At 40.6% G+C, this 25,383-nt stretch overlaps 1 protein-coding gene and 1 long non-coding RNA gene across 3 annotated transcripts in view; one reads left to right on the top strand and one right to left on the bottom strand.

Annotated features, from left to right (window-relative positions):
- Positions 1–25,383, bottom strand: part of CUBN (cubilin) — a 145,236-nt gene that overhangs the window by 63,097 nt on the left and 56,756 nt on the right. For both annotated transcript variants that reach the window (XM_009673702.2, XM_068934653.1), the window contains 5 exons: positions 16,581–16,762; positions 9,818–9,992; positions 7,919–8,100; positions 2,234–2,390; positions 480–596 (listed from right to left, as the gene is read on the bottom strand). In XM_009673702.2, coding sequence (XP_009671997.2) covers positions 480–596; positions 2,234–2,390; positions 7,919–8,100; positions 9,818–9,992; positions 16,581–16,762 — 813 coding nt within the window. The remainder of the gene's footprint in view (positions 1–479; positions 597–2,233; positions 2,391–7,918; positions 8,101–9,817; positions 9,993–16,580; positions 16,763–25,383) is intronic.
- Positions 19,895–24,468, top strand: LOC104143285 (uncharacterized). Its single transcript, XR_693885.2, has 3 exons — positions 19,895–20,118; positions 23,780–24,197; positions 24,320–24,468. It is a non-coding gene; the product is annotated as an uncharacterized lncRNA (long non-coding RNA).

Raw genomic sequence — 25,383 nt, 5'->3', positions numbered from 1 at the left:
TTATTTATGTTAACAGCATACATCTGATATACCACAACTCTAGCCTGAAAAATCCAGACCAAAATAAGGTCAGATGTGTGTACATATATATGTGTATATAACATTATATTAGACATTATTCATTATGTATTATATATTATGCCTTATGTATAATAACACATAAGATTACGTAATATAAGATTTTCCAACAGATGATTCCAACTTCAAATACTATTCAACACCTCGTTTAGAATTCCAGCACTCAGGTCCCAGTAAATCATCTAAGATGACAAAGTTGTAAACTTTGTTTTCCTCACTATGCCCTAAATCTTTCTACAGTAAAATCTGACTTAGGACAAATTAGGAGAGCCACACTCTCTCCAGCTACCAGGATGCAGAACTTCCTAGAGAAATAAAGGAGGAACTTTGTATTGTTATTACAGAAAAAAGGGATGAGGATATTAGTCACGCAGCTAACTATAAAAGATGTTTTTACTTACATGGTTCCTGAGCCTGAATAATCCAGCTGCAGTTCTGATTGTTTGGGTATTTGGCAGGATACAGAGGAGAGGAAATTGCTGCCCCAACTGAATCTGACTCAGTGAAACTTCCACATGCTTTAGAATGAAACACATATATACACAAACACATATATATATTTATATATGTATAAAACATGTATCTTAGATACTGTAGTGAAAAGGAACACATAAAACATATCATGCTGCAGCAATGTAAAATGAGGGTAAAATTCATGACAAGAACTTGAGGGAAGTCAGAAAGGCTTGGGAACAGACCTTGTCTACATCAGTGCCTCATAGCTCAAGAGAGCAATCTTGGGGTCAAAATAACTTGAGTTCAGGGCAGTCCAATCATCTATTCATCTACATCTATTTCTCTGATCATTTGCCTACGTTGGCACTTAGGAAGGAAAGGACAGTGAGAAACTCTCCAGAACCTGCCCGTGCCCAAGGACTGCAGCACATCACATTGGCGCGATCCTCCTGTGAGCTGGATCAACAAAACTGCAACTCTGTGAAATGCTGCACATATGCAAGAGCTTAATCCACTATGTAACTTTGGCTAGCAGTACTGAGTGCTGCAATGCTTAATTTCTAAGCATGCTGACTCTTCATCAAACTCCCAATTTGGAATTTAACACCCAGCCGCTTTATACATCAGAGTGGGGAGTTAGGTATCAAAGGCTGGGATCCACTCCTCATGCTGTGCTGCCATCCAGCAGGGAAATGGGAATTACAGGGTCTTTTCAGGAAGACAGAATCTGAGCTGCCTCCATCCCAGGCAGAGAGCTCTAAACACCGACTCACCAGTTGCTTTTTGTGCAGGGCCTGATCTGGTAGATGTGCTCTGAGAATATTTAGCAGGTTAGGCTGTCTTGGCTGGTAGTCCGAGATGCTGAATTAGGCATGTAGCTGGAACCTCAATAATTGGGGTTGTCAAGATTTGGGGTGCTTTTAAAATTTTACTGATGAAAATTCCTTCTTTTCTTTACAATTTTTCACAAAATTTTCAAAGAAAAAAAAAAGCTTTTTGCTGGGAAAAGTGCTAACATATAGTGAAAGAATCCTAATAAAAAAATGAGAGAAGGGGGTTTTCTCTACAAAAACTAAATGGTTGTATCTTGGGGGGGGGGGGATGGGAAACGCTTTCAAAGTTATTGTGAAAAAAGAAAGAAATTCAACAAGGATATGAACTTTCTTGAAAAATTTTGGCCAGCATTTTTCATTAAAAAAGAAACCATGGAAAATATCAATCCACAAATTAGATTATTTCTGTTTGACGGGATTTGCAGGGCAGAATCCATGTGCTTCATGAACAGCACAGCACAGCACAGAGTTCTTTCATGCCTTTTCAGATTCATGAGCATAGAGAGAGATATAAAATGTTAGTTTGCCACTTTCTTTGTAGAAACTGCCAGTTGCATATTTTTCTCAGGATACATATGAGTAGTTAACCTCCAAGGCAGGAGGAATAACAGGCAGCTGACATGTCTGCTAGATGGCTTGCCGTAGACAGCGTTTTTATTTTTCCCAATTTAAGACTCTAAGATGATCCTTTGTTTTAAATTCTTTAATCTATAATTTTGCAAAATTCAGTCCTGTTAAAGATATACACTGGTATACTGCATGTATAGAAGCAACACTTTCCATTATAAGCTGTGCGGAAAAATTGTACCTGATACAGACTAACTGGTGATTAGACAAACATGTGTTTGTGTGAATGAAGAAACTACCTTCAGTAAAGCGAGCGCTGAAACCCCTGTGCTGGATGGTTGTATCAGAGCTCAGTCGGACGTACATCAGGTTCCTGGAGGCTGTGATCGGAGGAGGAAGCTGTCTCCCGCAGAGTTTTCCAAGAAGAGGTGCTTCACTGCTGGGGCCATCATACACCTGCCACGAGCAAGTGGAATGAACTACTGGATTTCAATAGGAGTATTGAGAAGATTTTTATTTTGTTCCCTCTCTCATACCCTGTTCATACGCTTTGATCCTGATACAATCCTGGCATTAGCAGCACAAACAAACTATGCATTGCCTAATTTAATTCTGTGACTATTTCCAAAGAATGCCGCCATTTCAGGCTGAAGCTACTGTGGTCTTTATAGCAAAAAAGCATAATGTAATCCTTTTATTCTGTACATGTCTCGGAGGGAAGCAACTCCACTTGAACAACCCAGATATCCTCATACATTTTGTTATCGTTTCCTGTTAAAGGCTAATATGAGTTCTTGTGTAATTTTTATTCAGTTAAACCCTTAATCTTGCCTCAGTAAAGATTTCTGTATCAGCTCTAACATGCCACTAGTGTATCAGTGGGTCTATGACTGTGTATAAAAAGAGAAGACACTTGCGTCAGTGTTTTTACATGTATGTACCCAGTATTAAGCATCAGGGTCCATGTATCTATGCTTTACAATAGTTTTAGGGAGCTGAATTAGACACATATCTGAAGTATCATTTAGGCAGAAGGCAAAGCAGAGGGAAAAGAAATGTTTGCTATCTCAACACCAATTGTGTGGAGCCTGCAGCAAGACAGAGTGATGTATATGTATTTGAATGCCTATATTTTGCTCACTGTAGCTGAATACATGTAGCTGAATGCAAGTATGCGCGTGTTTGTATTTTTTAGATATATACACATGCACACACAGACATATAGTTAAGTCTAGCTAAATATACACATATAATATAATTAGCTGAACAACCCAAAAGGGCTGCTTAAGAAACAACTTAATGGCATTTAACATTATCCTAAGTTGTAAAGCACAATGCACATAAAGTCATTGTGCACAGTAAAAAGGAAGGAACGAAGCAAAGATGGTTGTATAGAACTTCACTTTAATTTTACCACAAATGCTTTTCTTCTCTTTTTCTTTCACAGCTGCTAATTTTGTTTCCTTTCTTTTAGTTTCATAAAAGAAGAGAACCATGATACCCATCCATTCAACCTTTTCTTGTGGCTTGGCATCCCACCACAGCCAGCGTTCTAATACATGTGCAATGTTTATTTTTACCTTGCACAAATATTCTGTATATTAATCAAGCTGCCTGGAGTTAAAAACCACAAACCGTGGAGTGTGGAAAAAAAAAAGACTAACGAAATAACCCTCAGGAAATAAGACACTGATAGTCCCTAGAGAGTAGTGAGAGGATTTTATCTGTGCACTAAAACTGAGAATAAGCACTGCATTGAGGGAGAGTAGAGGGAGAACCCGACAGCAGTTAATGTAAACTGCTGGTTTTGATGGATCGGTGCCACTCAGCACAGCTGAGGATCTAACTGTTGACATGTGGATTTTTATGAGACTGTAGTAACTGAGCTGCCTCACTAGAGAAAACATTAAGGATTACTAACTTGAGAGACTAAGTAGACATTTCATCCCAAGAGCTTTTTGGAATATAGAAGTCTTTCTATGTTAATGCTAAGAAGAGCAGAGAGTCGGAAGAATGTTTTCTAAATCAAATATATTTGCTGCTTCTAGGAGGTTTGTTTGAAGTTGCAATGTCTGAAAAGTAATGATGTCTCCTCTTTCAGAAAACTAGGAATGACTCAGCCTTTATACTTGCTAAAAATCTGATTCAAGCACCAGCTCAGCATAAGTGTTACTGAGACGTAGCGGCATCTTAACAGTTATGGCAGCTACAACTTAAGCAGGCGCAGTAGCACGTATGTACTTTCTGGCTGCATCACTGTTGCTCACCTGCTGTTTATTAGCTTAAACTATTTTGTAGGGAGGATTTCAGTCTTGAGTCTAGATAAGAAACCAAAATATTCACTCACTAGTTCAGGGAAGAGTTGCATCTCTCCATAGCGCCTTAAAGGTGAAAACATCTGAGAAATGCATTCCTGTGGCTGCACGAGTAAAGAAAGATGATGCATCTGCTCCTAAGAATTTTTTTTAAAGTCAGATTTTCTTTTGTGTTGCAAGCAACAGCAATTTGCTCTTCTCTTCTCTTCTCTTTACACAATGAACACAACTGAGTGATTCATCTCCTTCTTGTTGAAATGAGAGGAGTATCGCGATTTGCAAAAGCACATGACAAAAAGAAGACAATTTTTGCTTTCTGAGCTATAAAAATCCCACATCCTAGCTGCCCTCTCTGGGAAGATTCTCTCTGCCAGCACCTGGCATAAAGTAAGTCATATCTCCACGCTAGGTCCCAGAGGTTTACATTTTTAGCATTCCTGTGTGCTGCTTGATATATTGCAACAGGAAAGAAAAATAACATCTATTTAATCAAAGCCACTGAAGAGAATGAACTATTTCTCCCTCCCCTTTTCAGTGCCTTGTTCTGCAAACGCTGCTCTCTGAGTCATGTCTTCATAGGCTCTCCAAATACTTGAAACTCTTGCTGACCTTCACTCCTAATGTAACTTCAGATATACTTCACTGGTTAAACACATGGGCAGAAACTACAGGAATCAGTGCATCTCCTATTTCTTTTCCTCTGTTTGCTGTAAGACACACTCTCCAGATAGAAATAGACTGGTACCAAAAAAGAAATTAAGTATTTATTGTTTCTGTAAGGTGACAACGACACCAAAAATTCTTCTCAAGATCTTATGCTTTTTGTAGACCACAGAAAGTAAAGGCTGTAAATCCTTATTCAGCAGATGAAGAACTAAGGCACCACCTAAATTTAGGCACTTAACTGGGACATTCATCATTAGTGGGGAATGTGCTTTTTGGTGGCCTGGACTGCTCTTTGGGGGCCTCTCTTGCCTGCGCTATGTCCATTGACTCTATAGGGAGCTCAGAGCAGTTACACTGTGGGTTACACTTACGTGCTTAAAATTAATTTGGCTGAACCTAGATCTGTGCTCGGGTTCACATAGGAAATCATTGAGCAGAACTGAAAAAGGCACTGGGCTTTTCGGAGGAGCAGTATAGCCAAGAAGTACCAGACCTGAGTATTTTCCCTCCCTCCATTTTGTCCACAAGGGTGGAATGGAAGACATTGCAGGAAAAAGTACATTTTCATACGTTCCCAATGGAAAAGAATTTGCAGTAGAAATATTAAATAAAAACTACAACAACAAAAAAACAGAAACCGGAGGAAGAAGCTCAACAAAGAATTGGCAAGTGATGATAATACAGCTAGATGTGCCATGTCCAATCATATCACAGGGAAAAATGAGTTTGTCTAGAAGGGGAAGGATGAAGGAAAAGGCCTTTGGTACACTCAAGGGTGGAGGGGAGCCCCAAGAGAACTCACTAAGCAAATAAAAACCATAAAGATAGTAAAAAAGACAGAAACAAAAAAGGGTGGAACCATTGCATTACTCATACGTAGTAGTTGTTCCTATATTAGAGAGAAAATAATAACCCACCAGCTTCCTTAGCTACCTATATTTTCCATTTATGCTCCTCCGGATTGCAATTCCTAAGCCATTCCCAGTCTTACATGTCCTTATGTATCCTCAGGCACTTTCTGTCCCCTCACTCTGTTCTCATATTGCTGTGCAAGGCATATAGCAAGCCATGGAACAAGCTGAACACAAATCACATCTAGGTGTTGGAACCAAGTGATTTTCAGCTTATTGACATACCAGGAAGAGAAAGAAACACCATCTGCTCCTTTTTTGCTCTGTTGATCCCCCCACATTAGCACTAAAGAGCTCATATGCCCTACCTCATATACCACTCAGAGACCTTCATTATCTTTTGGCTTCAAAGCAGCGTTCTCCCTCATCCATTTTCAAAGCACCCTGAGCTTGGCAGGCAATGACTGATGCCCGCGTTAAACTTAAATCTCCCTCCCATCTCACATTGCTGCTTCAGTCATGTTTGCACAACTGGGGCTGACAGGCAACCTCCTCCTCCATCACAACCCCAAAAGCAAAAAAGCAAAAGCAAACTGGTATTTTACTATATGGTAAAATACTGGTATGGGAATAGAGGAAAAGAGGTGTCACCATGCCGCGATGGTCTGCTCACTCCACCTCATGCAAAGAGCTCTGCAACAGCCATCTCCTCTGCCAGCTGAAGGACTGATCCCCCTTAATGCCTGTATCTGGCCTATAAAAATAATGGGAGTTGTGCCTACAACTGCAGGGAGCTTACGGAGCTGAGTACTGCACAAAGCATTTAGATAGGTTCCACTCGCATCAGGTTTAAAATCGAAGCTTGGATTTCAGGTCTTTTCAGAATTTAGCCCTGAATTTGGGGACTTTTTTGCCCAGTGTTGCTGTTTCAGATGGTGCATGCTTCTGCCAAGCAATCGGATTTTCTACTTCTCTGTAATATCGCAGAAGACTCTCTTATTTTCCAATAGATTTTCCATTTCAATATTCCCCCTAAGTAGATTTAAACAATTGAAACAAAGAGACATAACCATATTTCCCTGTGCTTCAGAACTAGAAAAAATGAACATCCACTGGACAAGAACGCTTTGTGGCCAAATGAAATCTTCAGTTCTGCTCAGTAAAATGAGGGCATGTTTCCTTTTTACTGGTTCAGTACAAAAAAGCTTTACGAGGCAATGCTGTTAAAAGTGATGCTGTTTTCAAAAGAGTCTCTGTTCCTGCCAACTTGGGTTCTCTGTGAATGATGGTTTATTAAGGAGAGGCGGGCTGGATTTTGGTCTAGAGCCATGGTGCTTTATCCGACTCCTACCGATCACACATGCCTTTGTACTGAGTGAAGTGCGACTGACATCAAAGGTCAGGATTTCATGTTCCTGCTCCTACAGGGCCAAGTGTGGGACGTGGAGAGCTCTTCGTTGTCGTACACCGATTAAGCAGCAATCTGAATTTCCCCGAGGTCAACAAAAGCTTACAAACTGATAGCAGCGTGAAGCTTTTAAGAGGGCAGAGTCTCTACTGAAGCTATTAAACAGCACCCGCGTACTCAGGAGCACCTGTGTACACAGTGTACACATAAGGAAAGCCAGTAAACCCAAATTCCTTCTGGGCATGGACCTCCCTCTCTCCTGAATTTTGTAACCGAGTGTGGGTAACCTGTTATACATGTGAGCAGTCCGTGAATGGGTTGGAACAAGCTGTGGAAACCTGCACCATAGTTCAGATAGAAAAGGGTGGCACAATAACAGCCATCTATATACAGGGCTGTTCCTTTAGTACTACCAAGAACTCGTATCACCAAAAAGAAAAACATATTGACAGGATGCTGCATGTGCCCCTCTCACAAAAGTTCCTCCCACATATAAGTGGGAACACGGCAGAATGCATAAATGCATTTGTGAAGCCTGCTCCAGTGGTAGAGCAAAGGGAGCTAGATCATAATTATTTAGCTTTAAATTTAAGCCTTAGCTTGTTAGTGAATACATACAGAACATGACTATGCAACAGACAGCCTGACACCAACTGCAGCCTAGGTTGCACAGTGAACTTCCTCTTTTGCAAGCATTTCACCAGACTCATTAAGGAAACTTTTGAAATTTCTATTGTTACTTACTGCAACGCTGTCATAGTTACATGAGTTGTGCTCTTCAATGTCAAAATCCGTGAAGTTCAGTAGGACTCTGTGGCTGTAGTCAACTTGGATAACCCAAGAACAGTCTGTGTTGTTATTATATGGCTCAGGATAGTTTGGAGAATGGATTTCACCACTGGTAGCTTGGAAAATACCACCACAGCCTGAAAAGGATATGATCAGTTTTAACCATAATAGCTCATTTATTCTTAGCAATATTCTACCTCTATTTTTAAACTAAAGGAACATCACCTCCGTCCTTGTACTGTCTACATTAGACCTGTGTAAAACGAGTGCTCCACCTGTTCAAGTGTCCTGTCCACAACCAAAATCAATGTCAAATGACTACCAGGAAAGTACAACATTATCATAATTGGTGAATATGCAACAACAATACTTGTGAGTTTCTTTCTAGCCCCAGGCTGGTAGCAAATGACCTACAGGCTGAAGCATTAGGGCTGGTATTTCTCTATCCTACATATTATAAAAACAATTAAAAATATAATTCATATGAATGCCACAGACCTTTTACACCTAGGTGACTGGCTAACCTAGCATACTGAGAAAGCAATGATTAGGCCCAGTTGAGCACAGGGGTGAAAAAAAGATTCTGGAAAATATGAAGACAGCTGAGAGCTCCATTTTCTTGAGCAGTACAGCGATTACAAGCCTCAGGCTTTTACTTCTCAACCCACATAGTTGAGGGCTTCCTCAGGACTCCAGTTCAACCCCAGCTATTTCTGACCAGAACAGCTCCAGTCCTCACAAACATCCGAGTATCCCAGAAGGATGGATCCTGTGCAGGTAGTGCCAGGGCTTTCAGTGGGACTAACACAAACAAATGGACTTTTATGTGATGCAAAGAGATGAAGTGGGGCGAGAGAAAGATACAGGGACTGCCGGAGATAGAGATAGTCTGCTGGAAGGATAAAAACTACACTGCTATTGGGCTCCAGTGAGAGGGTGTTTTAGAGGCGAGAGGGGGAGTAAGATGCTATAAAGGGATGAGAAAGCTAAGTAGTTTGGAAAAAACAAGCCACCAAATCTCGAAAGGGGATTAATTCAAAGGACTATTGTAAACTGTCTTTTTATTCAAATAAATCTTGTACCTTTCTCATAAAACTTGTGAGAATGGAGAAGTTTGAACCCTGACAGACCAATGAATCAGTGTATTTAATCATTAAGTGAAACTGCAAGAATTAAAATCTGCCTCTTCTCACTTTTCATTGCAATTAGGTACTGTCAATTAGCCTTTCCATAAGCACTCCCATGTAAAAACATGTGGTTAAGGTCCTTTAAACATTTCTCTTCTTTCACTGATTACCAGTAAGTCTTTGAAAAAATAATCACGTGGGGGATGGATGAACCTTGTGGAGTTCAAGGATTTACTAATCACTCCAAATATTTTTGGAGTTCACTGAGTTCTCCAAGCTAAGCCAGGTTCTCAGATGTTTTTCACTTCATAATTTAAAACTAGGAGCATCATTCAGTTAATGAAAGGCTCTGTGTGTGTGTGTGTGTGTGTGTGTGTGTGTGTGTGTGCGCGCGTGTGTGTGTGGCGGGGAAAACACTGGCATAAAAAGTTCTTTTCTGATTACAGGAATGTCTTGATTCATTACATATAGAAGAAATCCCAGCAAAGCAGACTGTAGCAATACGTATAAATAGGCTTAAATATAAGCCAGTTAGATGTTTCTTTCTCAGTTTTCCTCTGTGTGTTTTTCAGCATTTGTCTTAGTAGAACCAAATCCAGTAACCTCCCAATTCTCCTTAGCTTTCAGTCCTACACTGCTTGACTACTTTACATGTTTGCATGGCTGATCCATCCTCAGCTCTTCTCAGACGTGCTGAATTTCTCATGGCATTAATCGGCACACTCACCACCCGTCTTTTCTTGCCAAGAGGCATTGAAACCTTTCCCAGTCACTGCTGCATCTGTTTTGAAACGGACAACAACTGAATTGCCTGTAGTGGAGACCTGCAATGGGTTCTGCGCTGATCTTGAAACACACAGCTGGGCTAGTCTAGGAGAGAGAAAATCAGGTCCACCATAGACCTAGAAAGAGAAGAAACTGTCAGTCAAAGGTTTTCAAAGAGATCATTTGCCATAGTAGAATACATCAGAACTGTTTAGACAGGAGAAAAAAAATCTCAGGTAAGTATTGAAAGTGTTTCCACATTTTTAAACGTAAGGTAGCCAGTAAAGTTATTTTCTCGGCAGGTTTGCTTGGTGTCTGAGATACCTGGAACAAGTATGCAATTCTAGATGATTTCAAAACAGCCTTGCATTAAATGAGAATTTTCTGCTTTGGAGACTCTGCCATGCTCTTCTTCCTCCATCCCTCCAGGGTTAGCACCTTGTTTCTGTGAGGATATAAAAGTATATCTTTTGTGTGCTTGTGCAAACAAACTGTATCTCTTTGCTGGAACTCGTGATGATATTTTGTGCCCTTTATGTTTAAAAGCACAGTTAAGATTGATTTTTTTTTTTTAATTGGGGCCAGATTTTATCATTCTCTCTAATAAAATAAAACACCTTGCAATTCTTTTGACTTCAATAGAAGAATCAGGATCCAAACTATGGGATTTTGGCCTAGGAAGTAAATGATATTCTAATAATACCCTACAGAAATGAAGGTATATTTCATACTATTTGCCACAGAAAATAAGTTTCAGCTTTTCCGAGTTAGTATTTCCTTTCAAAAGAGTGTTCATCAGATAGCTACAAACCAGAAAAGCACCAATCTCTTAAGCATGATCGACAGTGTTGTGTACTTTACAATGCAGTGTTAAACCTATTCAGGTGAATTAGATTGTTTGGCTGAAGCTTTGTAATTCTGTTTTTTGTTTTCCAAAAGGGATGTGGGATAATATTTTGCACCCATTTGTAACTGGTGGACCTGGCTTATCTTCATTAGTCTGGCCTCTTACAGTCCAAGGAGACACACATGCTTAGCACAGTTTTCAAAACCAGATGTGATTTTGGTGCCCAGTGCCTCAATGATCAAATTTGCTTGGCTTCTTGTGTGTTAATGAAATGCTGCCTGATGTCTCGGTCTCCTGCCTCCCATCAGGATCTCCTTGGTGAGCCAACAGCTCCAAAAATCAGCTTGACAGTAACCTCGAATGGGAATGCTGTTGATAGATGCACCGAATGAAGAGTGTTCAGCAACTGAACTAGCTATTATTGTATTGCTACAATAATAACAGCTAATCTCACCTATATCAGCATACGTTGCATATACATCCTGACGCTAAGCTAGAGGATGACATATGCTAACAACAAAACCAGGGACTAGAAAGATGGGGCAACAATTCCCATCAAGATTTTCCACCAATAGCATTCCAGATTTCTTCCCATATTTTAGTAGTCTGGTAAACATCAAAAAGGTCAGAAAAAGCAATCCATAAATCTTTCTCAGAAAGTGGCAGCACCATAAGAACCAGACTGCTCTACGGCCCTTTTACCTCTGATCTGTGTGAGATGAGGACAAACACAATATTTTAATAAGCTCTGCCTGACACTCGCTAACCTCAAAAGAAGTTTGAGTTCAGTCCAAGCTAAATATCTGAGCAAGTCTTACAAACACCTGAACTAGTTCCACCACCTCCAGCTATAAGGGTAGTGCATTGCTACGCAATCTGATTGACTGTGTGCTCACTTAACATTCAAAGTGCCTAACACAGCTCTGCTATTAGAGGTACAGGCAAAAGAACTTTTTTTTTTAAACTGGAAAAATATTCAGTGATTCCAGAGTAATGCGGCACTCAGAAGCTGAAGCTCCTGTTCCCAGAAGCAACAAGAAATGAATTGTTCTATAAACATCACGCTCTGTAAGATGTTCAGAGGATTCCCTTTTGTTTCAGTGGCTGATTTTGCATGCTTAACTATTTTCTTTAATTTTGACTGAGACTAGCACTATTATGCTTTCTGCAGGGAGGCTGCATGATTTGAATGCATAATAGTGCCTCTGCCCAATTGATCATCTCAAGGCGCTCAGGAGAAGTCAGAAGGGATGAAATTGCAGCTCCAATCCAGACTACAATGAAGCAGCCACAGTCCTAGGAAGAAGCATGTTTGTCCATTTGAAGCTCAGCATCTTCAGTAAATGCCTGGCTGCTTGCAAGGCCCAACAACAGCTGCATTTGTCAGAAGTCTGTTCAAAATATGAATTTTTAAATGTGTTTGTGGTATATCTCCCTGAGTCAGAGCCACAGCATGGGACCCAGTGAGAACATATGCTCTTCATCATCTAAACCTTCCCAATGAAGCTATGTGGCAAAGGAAACAGCGGGAATATTCAGCTGCAATACGCATCACGGACCGGCCTCTCACATTGTCCCCGGTGCTCCCTGGGGCCATCTGCACACCACAGGCAAGGGGAGCCAGTCCAGCTCTAACATAAGCCCTGCTGATTTCTGTACTATTACCTCAGGAATTAATTTGGTTCAAGCTGAACACTTACAGTTAGAGCTGGACTGTCAAAAGAAAATTAAGGATGAGGAGGAAGCTGGGTTTTGTGGGTTTCCTTTACATTGTTAGCTGTTCAGCAATGGCATTCTGCACAGTTTCAAAACCAAAAGCACTAGTCAAAGCCATGCCCTTCACAGTTAGGAGTGCATTTTATTTTCTCCTTTACGCTAGTTCAACTAAGCAGATGCTTTCACAAGGGCTGGAACAAAACAGGCCAGAGTGTTTCCATGACAAAAAACAATAAAATGTTACTTTTGGCTCCAAAGAGGAAAACCAATAGTTACCACATGAAAAAAGGAGAAGGAAAAGAGAAGGGATGGAAAGAATGAATTCCAGGGTGTGGTTCACAAAGAGTCACAGGATGTCCGAGCTGCAGAGAGATAAAAATACAAATAAAAACATTTAGTCTGATCTGACCACCTGATCCAGAGATGAAATAATGTTGGATGGAATAGCGGGGATGCAGGACACTGCCATAAAGCCCATGGTTTTAATCTGTTCTTACCATTTGCTTCTGCTCCGTTAACTCCATTTATTGTTACCAGTCAGCATTCCAGAGTTATGAGCAATAGAAAGTTGTTTTCATGTGGTTGGTCCACCCTCATGACACAGATTTCTGGGAATAAAACTGATCCCTGTTCAGATATAACTGCCAGCAAAGAGAGAGCCCGGCATTGAGAGAGAAACAAGAATTACGATAATGCTTGATGTCTCTTTATATTTAAACAAGAATACAACAGCATCTGATAAAGGCTTGGAAGTGTGATAGATTGCCAGGGTTTTTTCCTTTTCAGCTCACATCTATGTCTTGCTGTGGCAACACATTTCTACAGTTTACTAAAATCTGGTCACTGTTAAAGAAGATATATCATAATTTAACAAAGCTGGCACGGCCATTTTCTCTATGTATTTTCACAGAAGCTATTTTTTAAATATATTTAACTCTTTCATTACGTCCAAAATGATGGCCTCTATTTCCATAAACATTTACAGAAAACATCTTTAAAAACAAACTTTAAAAAACTGCTTCTGGATGTTTGTGAAAGGTGTGGAATCCGATGGGGAAGAGAGAAAGACTGCAACAGCGTCATAATAGACACAAGAGGGAGGTTAAAAGGGGAACCTATTGAACACCTGAGCATGCGGAAGCCATGGGGAGAATTCGAAGATTCCATGCGCAAAATTTTTACTTAACTAATATTGGAAAGTCTTAGTGAAACATATGGCAGGTCCGGGACATTGACATGAAAATGACAGTTTGTTTGAGAGGCATTGTCAAAGGAAAGGGAAGGGGGGTGGTTGCTGCATTTCATAAGAATGAATACGCTTCATGAATGAACTCTCTGCCAGGTGGAAGGGGAGAGGATGCTTCAAAGCAAAAAGTAAAAGCAACCAGGCGAGCAAACCTGGTGATTACTAAGAAATTTTTATTATAAGATAATATATTTTGGAAGAACAATAGGAAAGGACACCAAAATTCATTGCTATGTTCTGAAGAAGGTTTCTTGTTCCAGACAGTAGAGAGAGTTAACTGAATAGGAGTCTGGAGGAACAGCAGGGTGCAAAGCTACTTTAGTTCTGATTTTGACTTCCTATTAAAACTGGAAAGTTATTTGGCTTGAAAGAAAACAGGAAGTGGTAGAACTCACTATTCTAAGATAAGGAAAAAGTGAAATCAGGGGAACAACTATGAGAAAAAGCAGACTTCAATAACCGAAGGAATTGGTAGACAGGGTTACTCTCAGGGAGGTAACACGAGGGTGAAAGGAGTTTGGGAACCCCAGCGATCATTGAAACCGATTATGTCAAAAGCACACTAGGAACCTCTTTTTTTTCTAGCAGTTTATGAAACTTGTGTGCGTGCGTGTGGTTTTTCAGGTTGGATCTATGTAGACAAGTACAGCAAATAAGCCTGCAAGGTACAGCAGCTCCTGAAAATAGTTAACTACATTCCTTTTTCCCTCCACTAAATCTGAATCAACTTTTTTTCTGTGCAGACTATATCAATGATGCTGTGAATGTGTAATTTCTAACAAAAACAAGGAAATACATATGTGGCAAATTACAAAAAGCTCCACCAAATGCTTGCAGTTTAGCAGGGAGAGTTGTACACTGCCAGACAGAACTTTTGATCTTGCACTAAGACATGAATTGATCTTCCCCAATAGTTTGATTTATATTAGTTTATCTATTAGCTGATCAGAGACAGGTGCTGGGAGCTGGGTGAGCCAAGTTCGAGTGATGAGTAACCAAGAAGCATACTGATCCTGAGGGTGGGGAAGAGCAGTGGTCAATAGCCACACTGAGGGCAGGAAGGCAGGGAAGTTCAAACTGCAAGGTGGGCATCTATGCTGATGAACGAGCATAGATGAAAAGAAGTAAAGCACAGCAACTAGTTAGAAGTGATAAACAAAGAAAACTGAAAACCTAAGGCAAATACCTTACTCAGGCACACAGAGCAGCAAGCTGTAGGATCTTCTTAAGCAACTTGTTTAAGTAATTTGTGTCAAGCAACCCCTTCATTAGGCTTTTAGGCTGACCTCCCACTAGTCAAAAAGTTGTTAAGCAAATGGTTGCCAGCCATCTGGTATTCCCACCAGATCCTGATAGCTTCTGGGTGTTCAGCTGTAGGTGTAGGCATCATCCTTGCACTATTCAACCACAACTGAATTAGACTTTGTAGCTGTTCAATTGATTCCTCTGGGCAACGGAGGCATGACTGAAGCTTACAAGGCAGATAAGCTTCAATTCAGCCCTTTAGGCATAAACAGCAATGAAGCTGCAACACAGCTGACTTCATCAATATCCAGATCAGCCAACGCAGGTCACCTACCCACAGGCAAAGGTGTCAGCAATGTGACAAATGGGCACACTTGCCACTGCTACTGAAGGAGAGTTCATGGAGCAAATTCCTTACATCCAGATCCCACAGAAGCCTCAAAGCTAGTAGGATACTAGTGTCCATCCACATGATCAAGACTTCAGTTTCATTGCTCAGCTAGGAAAACCTGTTTTAAAGCTGAACGGCTGGAGTTAAGTCATGCATCTCTTCTACTTGTACAAACGCTTAACAATCATTGGTCCGGCCACTGGATACTTAAGAGTTGCTTTGGGCGGTGGGTTCAGTCTCCCATCAGGAACATTGCTGTTGAGTGCGCACTAAGGACCTTAGGCTAGCGAAATTAAGGCTACAAAGGCAAGAAAGGGAGCAAAGAGTGTGGGCACGTGCTGGATGGATAGCTGTCCGGCTGTATGCCAGCCATGCTTCCCATTTCTTGGGAGAACAGAAGGCCCTAGCACAGTGGTACAATCTCTCCTAATGAATCTTTTATTTTCAGTCCATTATGGGAACATTAAAAATTCACACAGGTAAAAACAACAAAAGACCCAACAACTCTAGCTCCATTAGTGATTGTGTATCTCTCTGGTGAGAGCCATCTAGAAAATCTATCCTTCCAAATAATTTCTTTCTGAAACTACTTTCTCGTGCTTTTTTCTGCACTGAAAGTCTATTCAAATCTGTTAGCTGGGAATTGGTTGCCTGGCTGCTTCCCAACATGAGCACCAAGATGTCTTATATAACAGGACCAGGCATTCTTCCAGGTCTCTTAAAGGTCAATAAACCTTTAGAGAGGTCCCTTTTCTCCTTGTCCAACCACCCTAATCTGCTTAGGGCACTGCCTCTTATTTTTTTTTCCAAAAACAAAAGTTCTTAGGATCCAGGGTTATAAACCTCCCCACTTCCTTGGAAGGTCCTGCACAAGGTCCCACTTTAGTTATCCTCCCAGCAATCCATCATCTTCCTTTAGCTTTGGGAAATTTTATCTCCATGGTACAGTACCCCACACTCAGTTCTTTCAAAAGGGTGGACATTTTAAGACTTTGAGGTCTTCAGAATGGCTTTGTCTAATGTTACGAAGTGTGCAGTGCCTACCATCATTATTGATTAAGGTTTACAAATACCAAAGTCATAAACACAAAAATTAATGAGTGCTGTGGTTTCTGCAACAACATCAGTGGAACGTAACTTCAGCCATAGCAGAAATGGGAAACTGCAGAAGACTCTTTGTTCTGCTCCTGCAGTTCTTGGGATAATCTGCTTCAGAGAGAAATGCAAATAACTCGTATATTTTTGAGGGCTAAATCTACCTCCAAAAGGCTAAATCTTACCTCCAAAACATCGTAGTTGCAGTTTGGGTGATACTCAACGTCAAATTCCTGGATGGTGAGTTGAATGCTGCTACCGGGTGCTGTGTGAATGTACCAGATGCATTCCCTATTGCTTGGGTACCTGTCGGGGTAGCCAGGGCTGTGAAACGATCCTGAAGGGCCAGAGAGTTCTCCTCCACAACCTGACAACATAGCAAAGCAGCCTGTCAGCAAGGGGCTCTGGAAAACCTCCCCGACAGCCCTGGGAGACAGAAAGGCATCAGCACCTGCTTCGTGCACAAATGTGTACTCTGGGTTTGAGGGTCCTCTCTGTCAGAGGGAACCAAAGTCTAGCAGGGAGGAGAGACCCAGAAACTGCAGGCTGGAGCTGCTGGCATTGCCCATGCAATAAGCACTTCATCCCTGTTTCATCAGCTTCTCGCTGAACCTCAGAATCTGCTTTGACAGCTGAAGAAACTGAGGCACAGAGTGAATAGTTGATATTTTTATATTGGCCCCTAACTTGGTTTGATTGGTTCTAGAAAACTGGATCAGATGCATCCTCAGCTGCTCCTGACCTCAGCTAATACAAAACTAAACTATGATGGGGCAGGTTTTCTATTGTTGCAAAAATGCCGTTTCCCATTGTTTTAGAAAACATAAAATTAAAAAGACAATACAATTTCCCTCAGCCCTCTGAACATGACTACAAGTTGCCAAGTCACAGTGGAGATGAACTGGCTTTCTGATATTTCATGGGTTTAATATTATTCTTTTTATTCATTTGTAACTGTGCAATTGTAAGACATGCCATGTTTGAAAAGCTTTGTGTTTTCTTTTCAGACAAGAAATTATTGTCTTAGCCCCACTCCTCAGCCCCTTAGGTGATTAACTTCTGACACATTATGAGCTAGATTAAAAAAAAAAAGAAACAATGGACCAAATGCAAGCCCTGATTTGATAGCACAAAACAGCTGAACACCTCAGAGATCAAACCCCTTAGACATCTTCCACTGTGGCTGAGGAATCACTGGAGCACTGATCACCTTCTATGCTCAGTCTCAAGCTCTTAGGAGGGAGAAAGACATTTGGAAGACAGAAGACATGGCCACAGCAGCCTTCACCTCTGAGACCACTGGTGGCTGCCACTAAAGCTTTGGGTACAAGGCAGAAGACCTCTTCACCTTCTTTATCAGATCGACTATGAATTGTAAGGGTAGCATTCATCACTCCTCTGCATTAAACACACTTTACCTGGACAATTCACACACGAAAATAATTAGCCAGTACCCAGAAGGATATATATATATAGCAGCCCAGACAGAAATCATCAGTTCCATAGATTTTGAAAATTTCAAATAAAAAGACTGATGCTCACTTCCACTCCCCACATGCAACTAATGAAGCGTCTCAAAAAAGTAACCCAGATGTCACGGCTGTGACTGTGTGCCGTAGCCTAAAACAAAGTGGTTGCTTTTACTATTACACGACAGCTCTGTTTCAGCTGTGGCTTTTGGGAGTACAGGTCTCTGGGGCTGAAGCTGTTCTATCCCTCACCTCTGCACCATTTAATTCATCAGCTTTTTTGCAGTTCTCTCATCTAAAACAAAAGGGTACCATCCTGATTATAAGCACTACACAGCAGCAGCTAGAAGCAGAGAAAAGACAGACTGAGGCTACAGTTTTACCACTGCTTTATGCAGGTATGAGTGGCAACTGCTGCCCTCGCTTTCTTTGGTTGGATTCCCAGTGAGATCTCTCCCTGGTCCAGTCCCTGGGTGCTGGTGTCAACAGGAGCCGCACACCAGTGAGAGTGCCGCTCCTGCCCTTCCCAGTGTTGGGAAGCTACCTTCCCGGGTCAGCTACATTCATCGCGAAACCACATCTTTAGAGAAGCAAGTGGGGTGGCTATTTACCTGTCACGTGCAGAAAGCAAGTGAATTGTGTCTTTGATCTGATTTTATGTGTGTATTGCCCTGTCTGAGGTGTTCAGCTGTTTTGTGCTATCAAATCAGGGCTTGCATTTGGTCCATTGTTTCTTTTTTTTTTTTTTAATCTAGCTCATAATGTGTCAGAAGTTAATAGCCTAAGGGGCTGAGGAGTGGGGCTAAGACAATAATTTCTTGTCTGAAAAGAAAACACAAAGCAGCATTTTGTCTCTCAGCATTATGAGCCCTCAAGCGCTTCATTGAGGCTCTAGCTGATCTTTTGCTAACATAGCTTTTGTGGAGTCACTCAAGTCGCCCTTACAATGAAAGCCCACACTCTACCAATCAAGCTCTTTGGATTCATCTCCAAAGGGAAGATTTTGTCACATCACAAAAAAGCCTCAAAATAGTTATAATAATAATTAAGCCACCTAACAATCCACGAGCTGTGTATTTCCAGAAGCAAATATTGCAGTATGTCAGAAAAGTGACAGCATCTTTACCACAACTGTTAGTTATAGGAAATATTCTGTAATATTAAAAAAACCTAATCTTCTGACCTACTCAACTAACCCACACAGATGTGTGAGACCCTCCTAATCTGTACTAATCTATGCATAATTTGCAACTGACTCAGGTATCCTCAGGTATGCTCTCCTTAATGCATTCCTTTCTTCATCAATTTGTAAATTAAGATCTTCAATTAAATGCAAATACTTTCCTGATAATCCTTCCTGATCCATTCCTTTCCTGAGAAGCCCCCTCTGATAAAAGCATGGTGGCTAAAAGGCAGCTGCTAAACCCCAGCAGCATTTGCTGTCATCTCTACTGCGGGGTCCTTCACTCCTCACTGAAAACTTGAGTTGGGCTCTCCCACAGTTGGCTCTGCTGCCCGCTAGGGCTATGAAATACAAATCTGTGAAAGGAAATAGCAGCAGGTCTGAAAGGGAGCAAGGCAGTAGGAAACTGTTGTAAAGTAGAAACGAGTCATCTAAAAGCAGACATGAGGAAGATGTCTCCAGCCATGCCAGTTGTGTGGCATGCATCTCTGACTCCGTCACCCCATAATCATGGGAAAACTGCTGTAGAAACATGAGAATTTCCACAATTAGACAACAGTTAGCTGTAACTCCGGAAATCCTTTCCATAGCTGAGCTTGACCTCACAGGTGAACTGCCACGGGCTCAGTCCTATTCTCCCCTGTCCCCAGGGATCGCATCTACCTTGCAGCACATGCTGCTCCATAACCGTAACGTTTGCCTGGCAGACCCAAGGGCATATTATCAACTTACAGATGTCTCAGTTAAGGGGTAAAAGCAGCCTTTAAGCGTATTTGAAACCAGTCCTGCCTTTAATCCCTCCAGAGAGATAAGCACAATGGAAAAAGGTGCTTCACTTGCTTCCCCAGTGCCTGCTGCCAATCGGTGGATACTTGTCAACTGCCTGCAACATTTGCTATCCAGGAAACTTTCAGCAGAGACACAGACAAATAGAAGGCTTCAGTGTCACCTACAGTGATCCCACCACAAGATGGCCAAATTTTCCTTAAAAAAAACCAAGCTTGTTGGTTTTTTTTAATTTTTTAATCGGAAAAAGAAAGGAGGAAGGAGAAGCCTACAGCTGAGTTTGCAGTGAGTTACTCTATTTCTTTTTCCTCAGCAGCAGGAATGATATGGCCACTGAGGACGTTTCAGGAGGGGAAAGATTTCTCAACAAACAGACTTGCACGGCCCAGCTCCCGAGGGGGTGGGAATGGGGAGGCAGGGGAGTTTCGGCAGCCGAGAACAAAGCCAACTGCTATTTATCTCAGCCTGAAGAAAGCTGGGAACGTTTTAAAACTAAACAGGCAGTTATGACTCAGCTTCTCCTACTAAGAGCTTCCTGATAGCCACAAAGACATGTTTTTTATTTAAACCCAAAATGGCTCAGAGTGGAAAGCTTGAGTGCTGCTCTTTGAGGCACAGACTTTTCTCTCTATGCAGCCCTTGCAGGTAGCATTCAGACTACTCATGCTCTCTCTCAAGAGTGGTTTATATTTTCTCTGAGCTCAATTGATATTCCCTGGATGAGGTATGTGAAGCACATGAATATCAAACTACTGTTAATGTGCCATTTATTTCCTTCCAATTGCAAAATGTTCCCAGAAACAGGGTATTTTTAAAAGAAGCAATTCTTTTCAAGTGCTCCAGTAAAATGGAGGTAACATTCATGCATGATTCTTTTCTTACAATGAATGTACTGAATTCATGTTGTCAGTCTTTTGTTAATTGTTTGCAAACAAATCAGCAATTGCTTCTGCTTATTTCTAAGTATTCTCTGAAAAAGAGCTGGAAAAAAGAACAGGCTAATCTTGCAAATATGTGAACTTCACACCTGTACTGTTTTGACTGACCTCCTCATAACAGCAGAAACCTCCATTTCGGAGCAGAAACATAATATGTGAACTCTCTGGCAGAGAGCTCATGCAGTGTGTTTCTGCTCTCCTATGGATGAAATAAGAATCAGTTCTGGTGTGCTTTTTCGAAAATATAGATGCCATGTAATTTAAACAAAATATTTGCAGAAATACTTACATATTTTAACAAATGTTCCTGCCTTTAAATGCATTTGCTACAACATCTACGGAAAATTAAAATGAGAAAAACTCAAATAATGATAGCAAAACTTTATGGAAATGTTTACAAACTTTTTCTATGAAACATTTGCCCAGCCATAGTACTAAGACAAAAGAATTGTCCTGGAGTATTGTTTCAAATTCAGAAGCAAATTTTGATTCAGCCACTTTGTAGTCTATTTTTCAGTTCCTAGAACATTATGGGTTCTTTCTACTTGTCAACTATTTGTCCTGAATATTTTTAAAAAGTGAATTTAAAATTGAGTTCCTGATTTATTCAGTGTCTTCCCCATGTTCATTAGCCACAAAATTCTCATAGCATTATCCCTTTCTTTGATTTGATCACAAGTATAAGCAATGAAGGGAAACTAAAGTATAAGTGTTTTTAATATTGTGTGTTATATATGAACACAGATTCTCTGCCTTAAGATGCTTAAATTAGGATTTGAAATGCATGCCTTGGCAGATAGCTGAAATCATCAGAAAGAAATGACATTCATTTGAATTGGCCAGAAGGCCAATATGTGTATATATTTATATTTATACACACATGTATGTATGTATGTATGTTTATATGTATGGATATTGTATTTAAGAGGAAAATTTCAGAAGAAATGCTGGTCCTATTCTTTTCCTATTTTTTGAACAAGCTAAGAAATACATTTCTATTTGACCTACAATGTAATTTCCATACAATAGTAGCTTGCCTAATTTATTAAGATACTGAAACAGGAAAAGTTTAAATGATGAAGTAATCAGCTCAGCTAATGAAACTTCTTCCATCTCTGGCTTTACCCAAACCTTCTCACAATGTTTACATTTGCCTGCAAACATCAGATTACATTTTGCCTCTATTCAAATAATTACTGTTTGTTTTTGGTTTTTTTTGCTGTTTATTGCAACAAGGGGAAAAAAATTTGGTCTCTAGGGGCAACTAAAAATGAGGAGGCAGATCACAGAAATTGTTGCATGACATCAGGTCCCACTGAAACAACAGGCAATCTGAAGCAGCTCTGTACCTAGCCAAACACCTTCAGAGGAGTTTTCCACAGCACACAAGTATGTGATCTTGCTGTATTGGGGCAGCTTCACAGACAGCTGCACTGTGGAAAATTTCCTGTGGCTGAATTGCTTATGGCATATGCTCAGCTTGAGCAGACTTCCGTGGAGCCATTTTAGAAACTTCCACTTTACAGCTAAGCTGAGAAAAAAGGGGCGGGATGAGATACTCTTTTGGTAGCGTAAAGGTCTTGGAGTTCCCTTGAACAGTGCTTAAAACAACTACCTAATGTAGTGTTAGTTGCTAAGAAATCCGACAACAAATAGAAAGCTCAGGAAACATATATTTGGTGGCTTTGCTTTCCTCTGGTTAAAATCTTAGTAGTCACTGAAGATTGTACAAGGGATGATTTATAGACGTCTTTCCGTATTACTGCCTGTCTGGCTAGCAGATGGTGTTCATTAACCGAAGAAGAATCTCTAGTCTCATAAATAATTACAGCTGAACACTGAAGTAGTAATCTGTGCAAACCTCAGGGTTTTTGCAAGGTTTTCAGATTTATTCAGGGTTTGTTTTATCCACACACTAGAAACTCCCTTCCATAAAGCTTAAGTGAATTGGCACTGTTCACGTAAAATCAGAGTTAGGGAAATGAAAGGATTCAAGGTTGTTCCATTTGTTGTGCTCGTACTGAAACACTTTGGTCAACATCAACTGACCCTAGTTGTAAGGAACATGTAGGAAGAACATTTGCCTTTTACACCATTAATACTGCATGAGGCATAACTTGGATTTGATTCTGAAATTTTTTGTTCTCTTTTGTAGATTTAGTTCAGAGAATAAGATCCCCTGACACAGTGGGGTAATTTTTGTGATGAGGGGAGTGAAAATGGAAGTGAGAAACTTTGTTCCCCCTTCTGACTTTGCTAATCACATCTATAGCTTTCATTATTATTGTTTCATCAGTTTCTTGAATTCTGGACATTTTCCTCCGTGGGTTCCAGTCTGATACCAGTAAGATGGATATTAAATGAAAAAAAGACTGCTGGGACTCAGACACCTAAACCCAAATGCAGGTATTCAAATAGGAGTTGAATCAGCTGCAAGTGTTCAGTGTTTTAAAAAAAAAAAAAAAAGATCAGGCCATTTTCTAGTTCTCAGACATTGATCAAACTGTTCAGCTGCAAGCACTTTAGGAAAATTTTGGCCTTTATTCTTAGATATTAGTTTACGGGTTTTTTCACCTTGCTGAAGAAACAGAAATTAGTTCACCTCTCACAGAGGAAATGTCTGTGTCTTTCAATAGCCACAGTGCGATACAAAAAGACAGCTCTAAGACACGCTACACCCACAACTCCTAACAACTGCTCAGGACTTCAAAAGATCTGGTCCTGTGCACTTCAGACTTAATGTGACAAAAAGATAGTGAAAATGAATAGTCATTTCTGAAACTGAATTCACGATGATTTGTCCAAGGCTGCCCAAGAAATCAGCAGCAGAGTTAGGAAATCCTTTGTCTCAGCTCCCTGAATGACCTGCAATGCTATATCTCTCCAGCAACCCTAATGGATGGCTGACATATGTCAGCAATGAATGACTTCTCCATCTTAATGTAATATCCCCTTCTGTTAGGAGCCCCTGAAGGACTAACACAATTTTTTCACTTTTTTTCTCGCAGATACGCTTAAAAATCCAGCCTTTGGTTATTGTATGGCTTTTAGCATTTTTCATCTTCTGAAAATATGGAGCCAGAAGAGTGAAAACCTCTCTTCTCATGAACCAAGCGTGCTTTCTCCACTCCCTGTCCATCAATCATGGCTTCCCAGGGAAATCCAACACAAAGATGATGATGATGAAGGAGAAAAGCAATACTTTGGGGCTACATTACTCTTTCTCAACAGCATGCTTTGCTTCTTTTTTAAAGGGAAATCAATATGTGTCACAGAATATCAGACACAATTCTGAGTATGCTGAGAGCTGCAAATTGAATTTATAAGCTGTATTCCCAATCACGCAGCCTAATGACTAAGCTTCCAATGAAATGTAGAGATGTATATTTAAAGCTGCCAACTCCTGCATGCACATTGCTTAATAAGGTAAGTGACGGGTATAGGAAATATGTGTCTTCTCAGATACTGACAGTTGTCACTGGTGTAATTTTGCACTGAGAGACCTTTGGCCTTTTGGCCTCCTGATTTTTTTCTTTTTTTTTTTTTAGGGAAGCAATTCAATTGGCATGCCATCTTTGCAACATCCAGGCTGTTACCAAGAGTTTGTTCTTTCTTAAAGGGCCACTATACTGTCAACAATATTTTCGTTTGAATTAAGCTTTCTAATAAACAACAGAAGTGGAATGAGCATCCTGAAGGTTCAAGCTTTCCTCTGGTAAATAAGACTCTTGAGGCCTTGGCTGCAGAAGAAAACATTAGTGATTTAACCATATCAAATTTAAATCCAGCCTTACCAATGAAAGCCCCTTTGGGTGGACACTGTTATTTCAGAAACAAAAGCACTTTTAAACTGTATTCTTTGCACTATTGCTTTCTATCCAAGTTAAAATGATATAAGACACTTTTAAGGACAAATAACAGCATTCTCCCAAGATGAGTTATCAAAACTCTTTCTGGGAAAGCCTGAAGACTGTGTTTTCATTGGAAAACTTATACAGGGCCCAGCAACTGAGAAGATCAGGTGCAAATGTTTCAGTTCATAATACTTCAGATTTGTGCACTGTGTAGCAGCTGGGGCTCCACGTGTCAGTTATCAATGAGGTGAGCTTTTGGCTACTTCTGGTCATCTCATAAGTTCTAGCAAAGCTGCCAGAAAGAGCGTCTGCAGTGAATTGTATCAGATACATGGTGGCAAATCTAAGTGCAGCTCTCTTTTATCACCAAAGCAACTAAATGTCCTTGATATATATCTCAAAGATGCTCCACAACTCCCAGTTAAGGAGAAGAGGAATAGCCTGAGAAATAGTTCACAGGAGCTTGAACTCAAGAGCGCACGCATTTGTCACTTGAGCAGAAGTAAAATCTCTTCTCTCAGCAATACATATAGCTTGTTATTTTCATGCCAGGTGAGATGTTAACATATGCAGGCTCGGATTCCCTTAGTGATCTGCTCAGGGAAGAGGGGACTTGTATGCTTCACTCAGAAACACCCAGCTCAAAGCCTGCATCTCCTGCTGAGTTCCCTTGTATTAGGGGAGTTCCTCAGCTGAGCTCTTTTTGTGCATTTAAAAGACTTTCAGTAGGGGGAAGTGAACATGGCACCCTGACCACA

Source organism: Struthio camelus, chromosome 2, assembly GCF_040807025.1.
Source record: "Struthio camelus isolate bStrCam1 chromosome 2, bStrCam1.hap1, whole genome shotgun sequence".
NCBI lineage: Eukaryota > Metazoa > Chordata > Aves > Struthioniformes > Struthionidae > Struthio > Struthio camelus.
The sequence above is the reverse complement of the archived record's forward strand: the minus strand, read 5'-3'. Positions and strand labels throughout refer to the sequence as shown.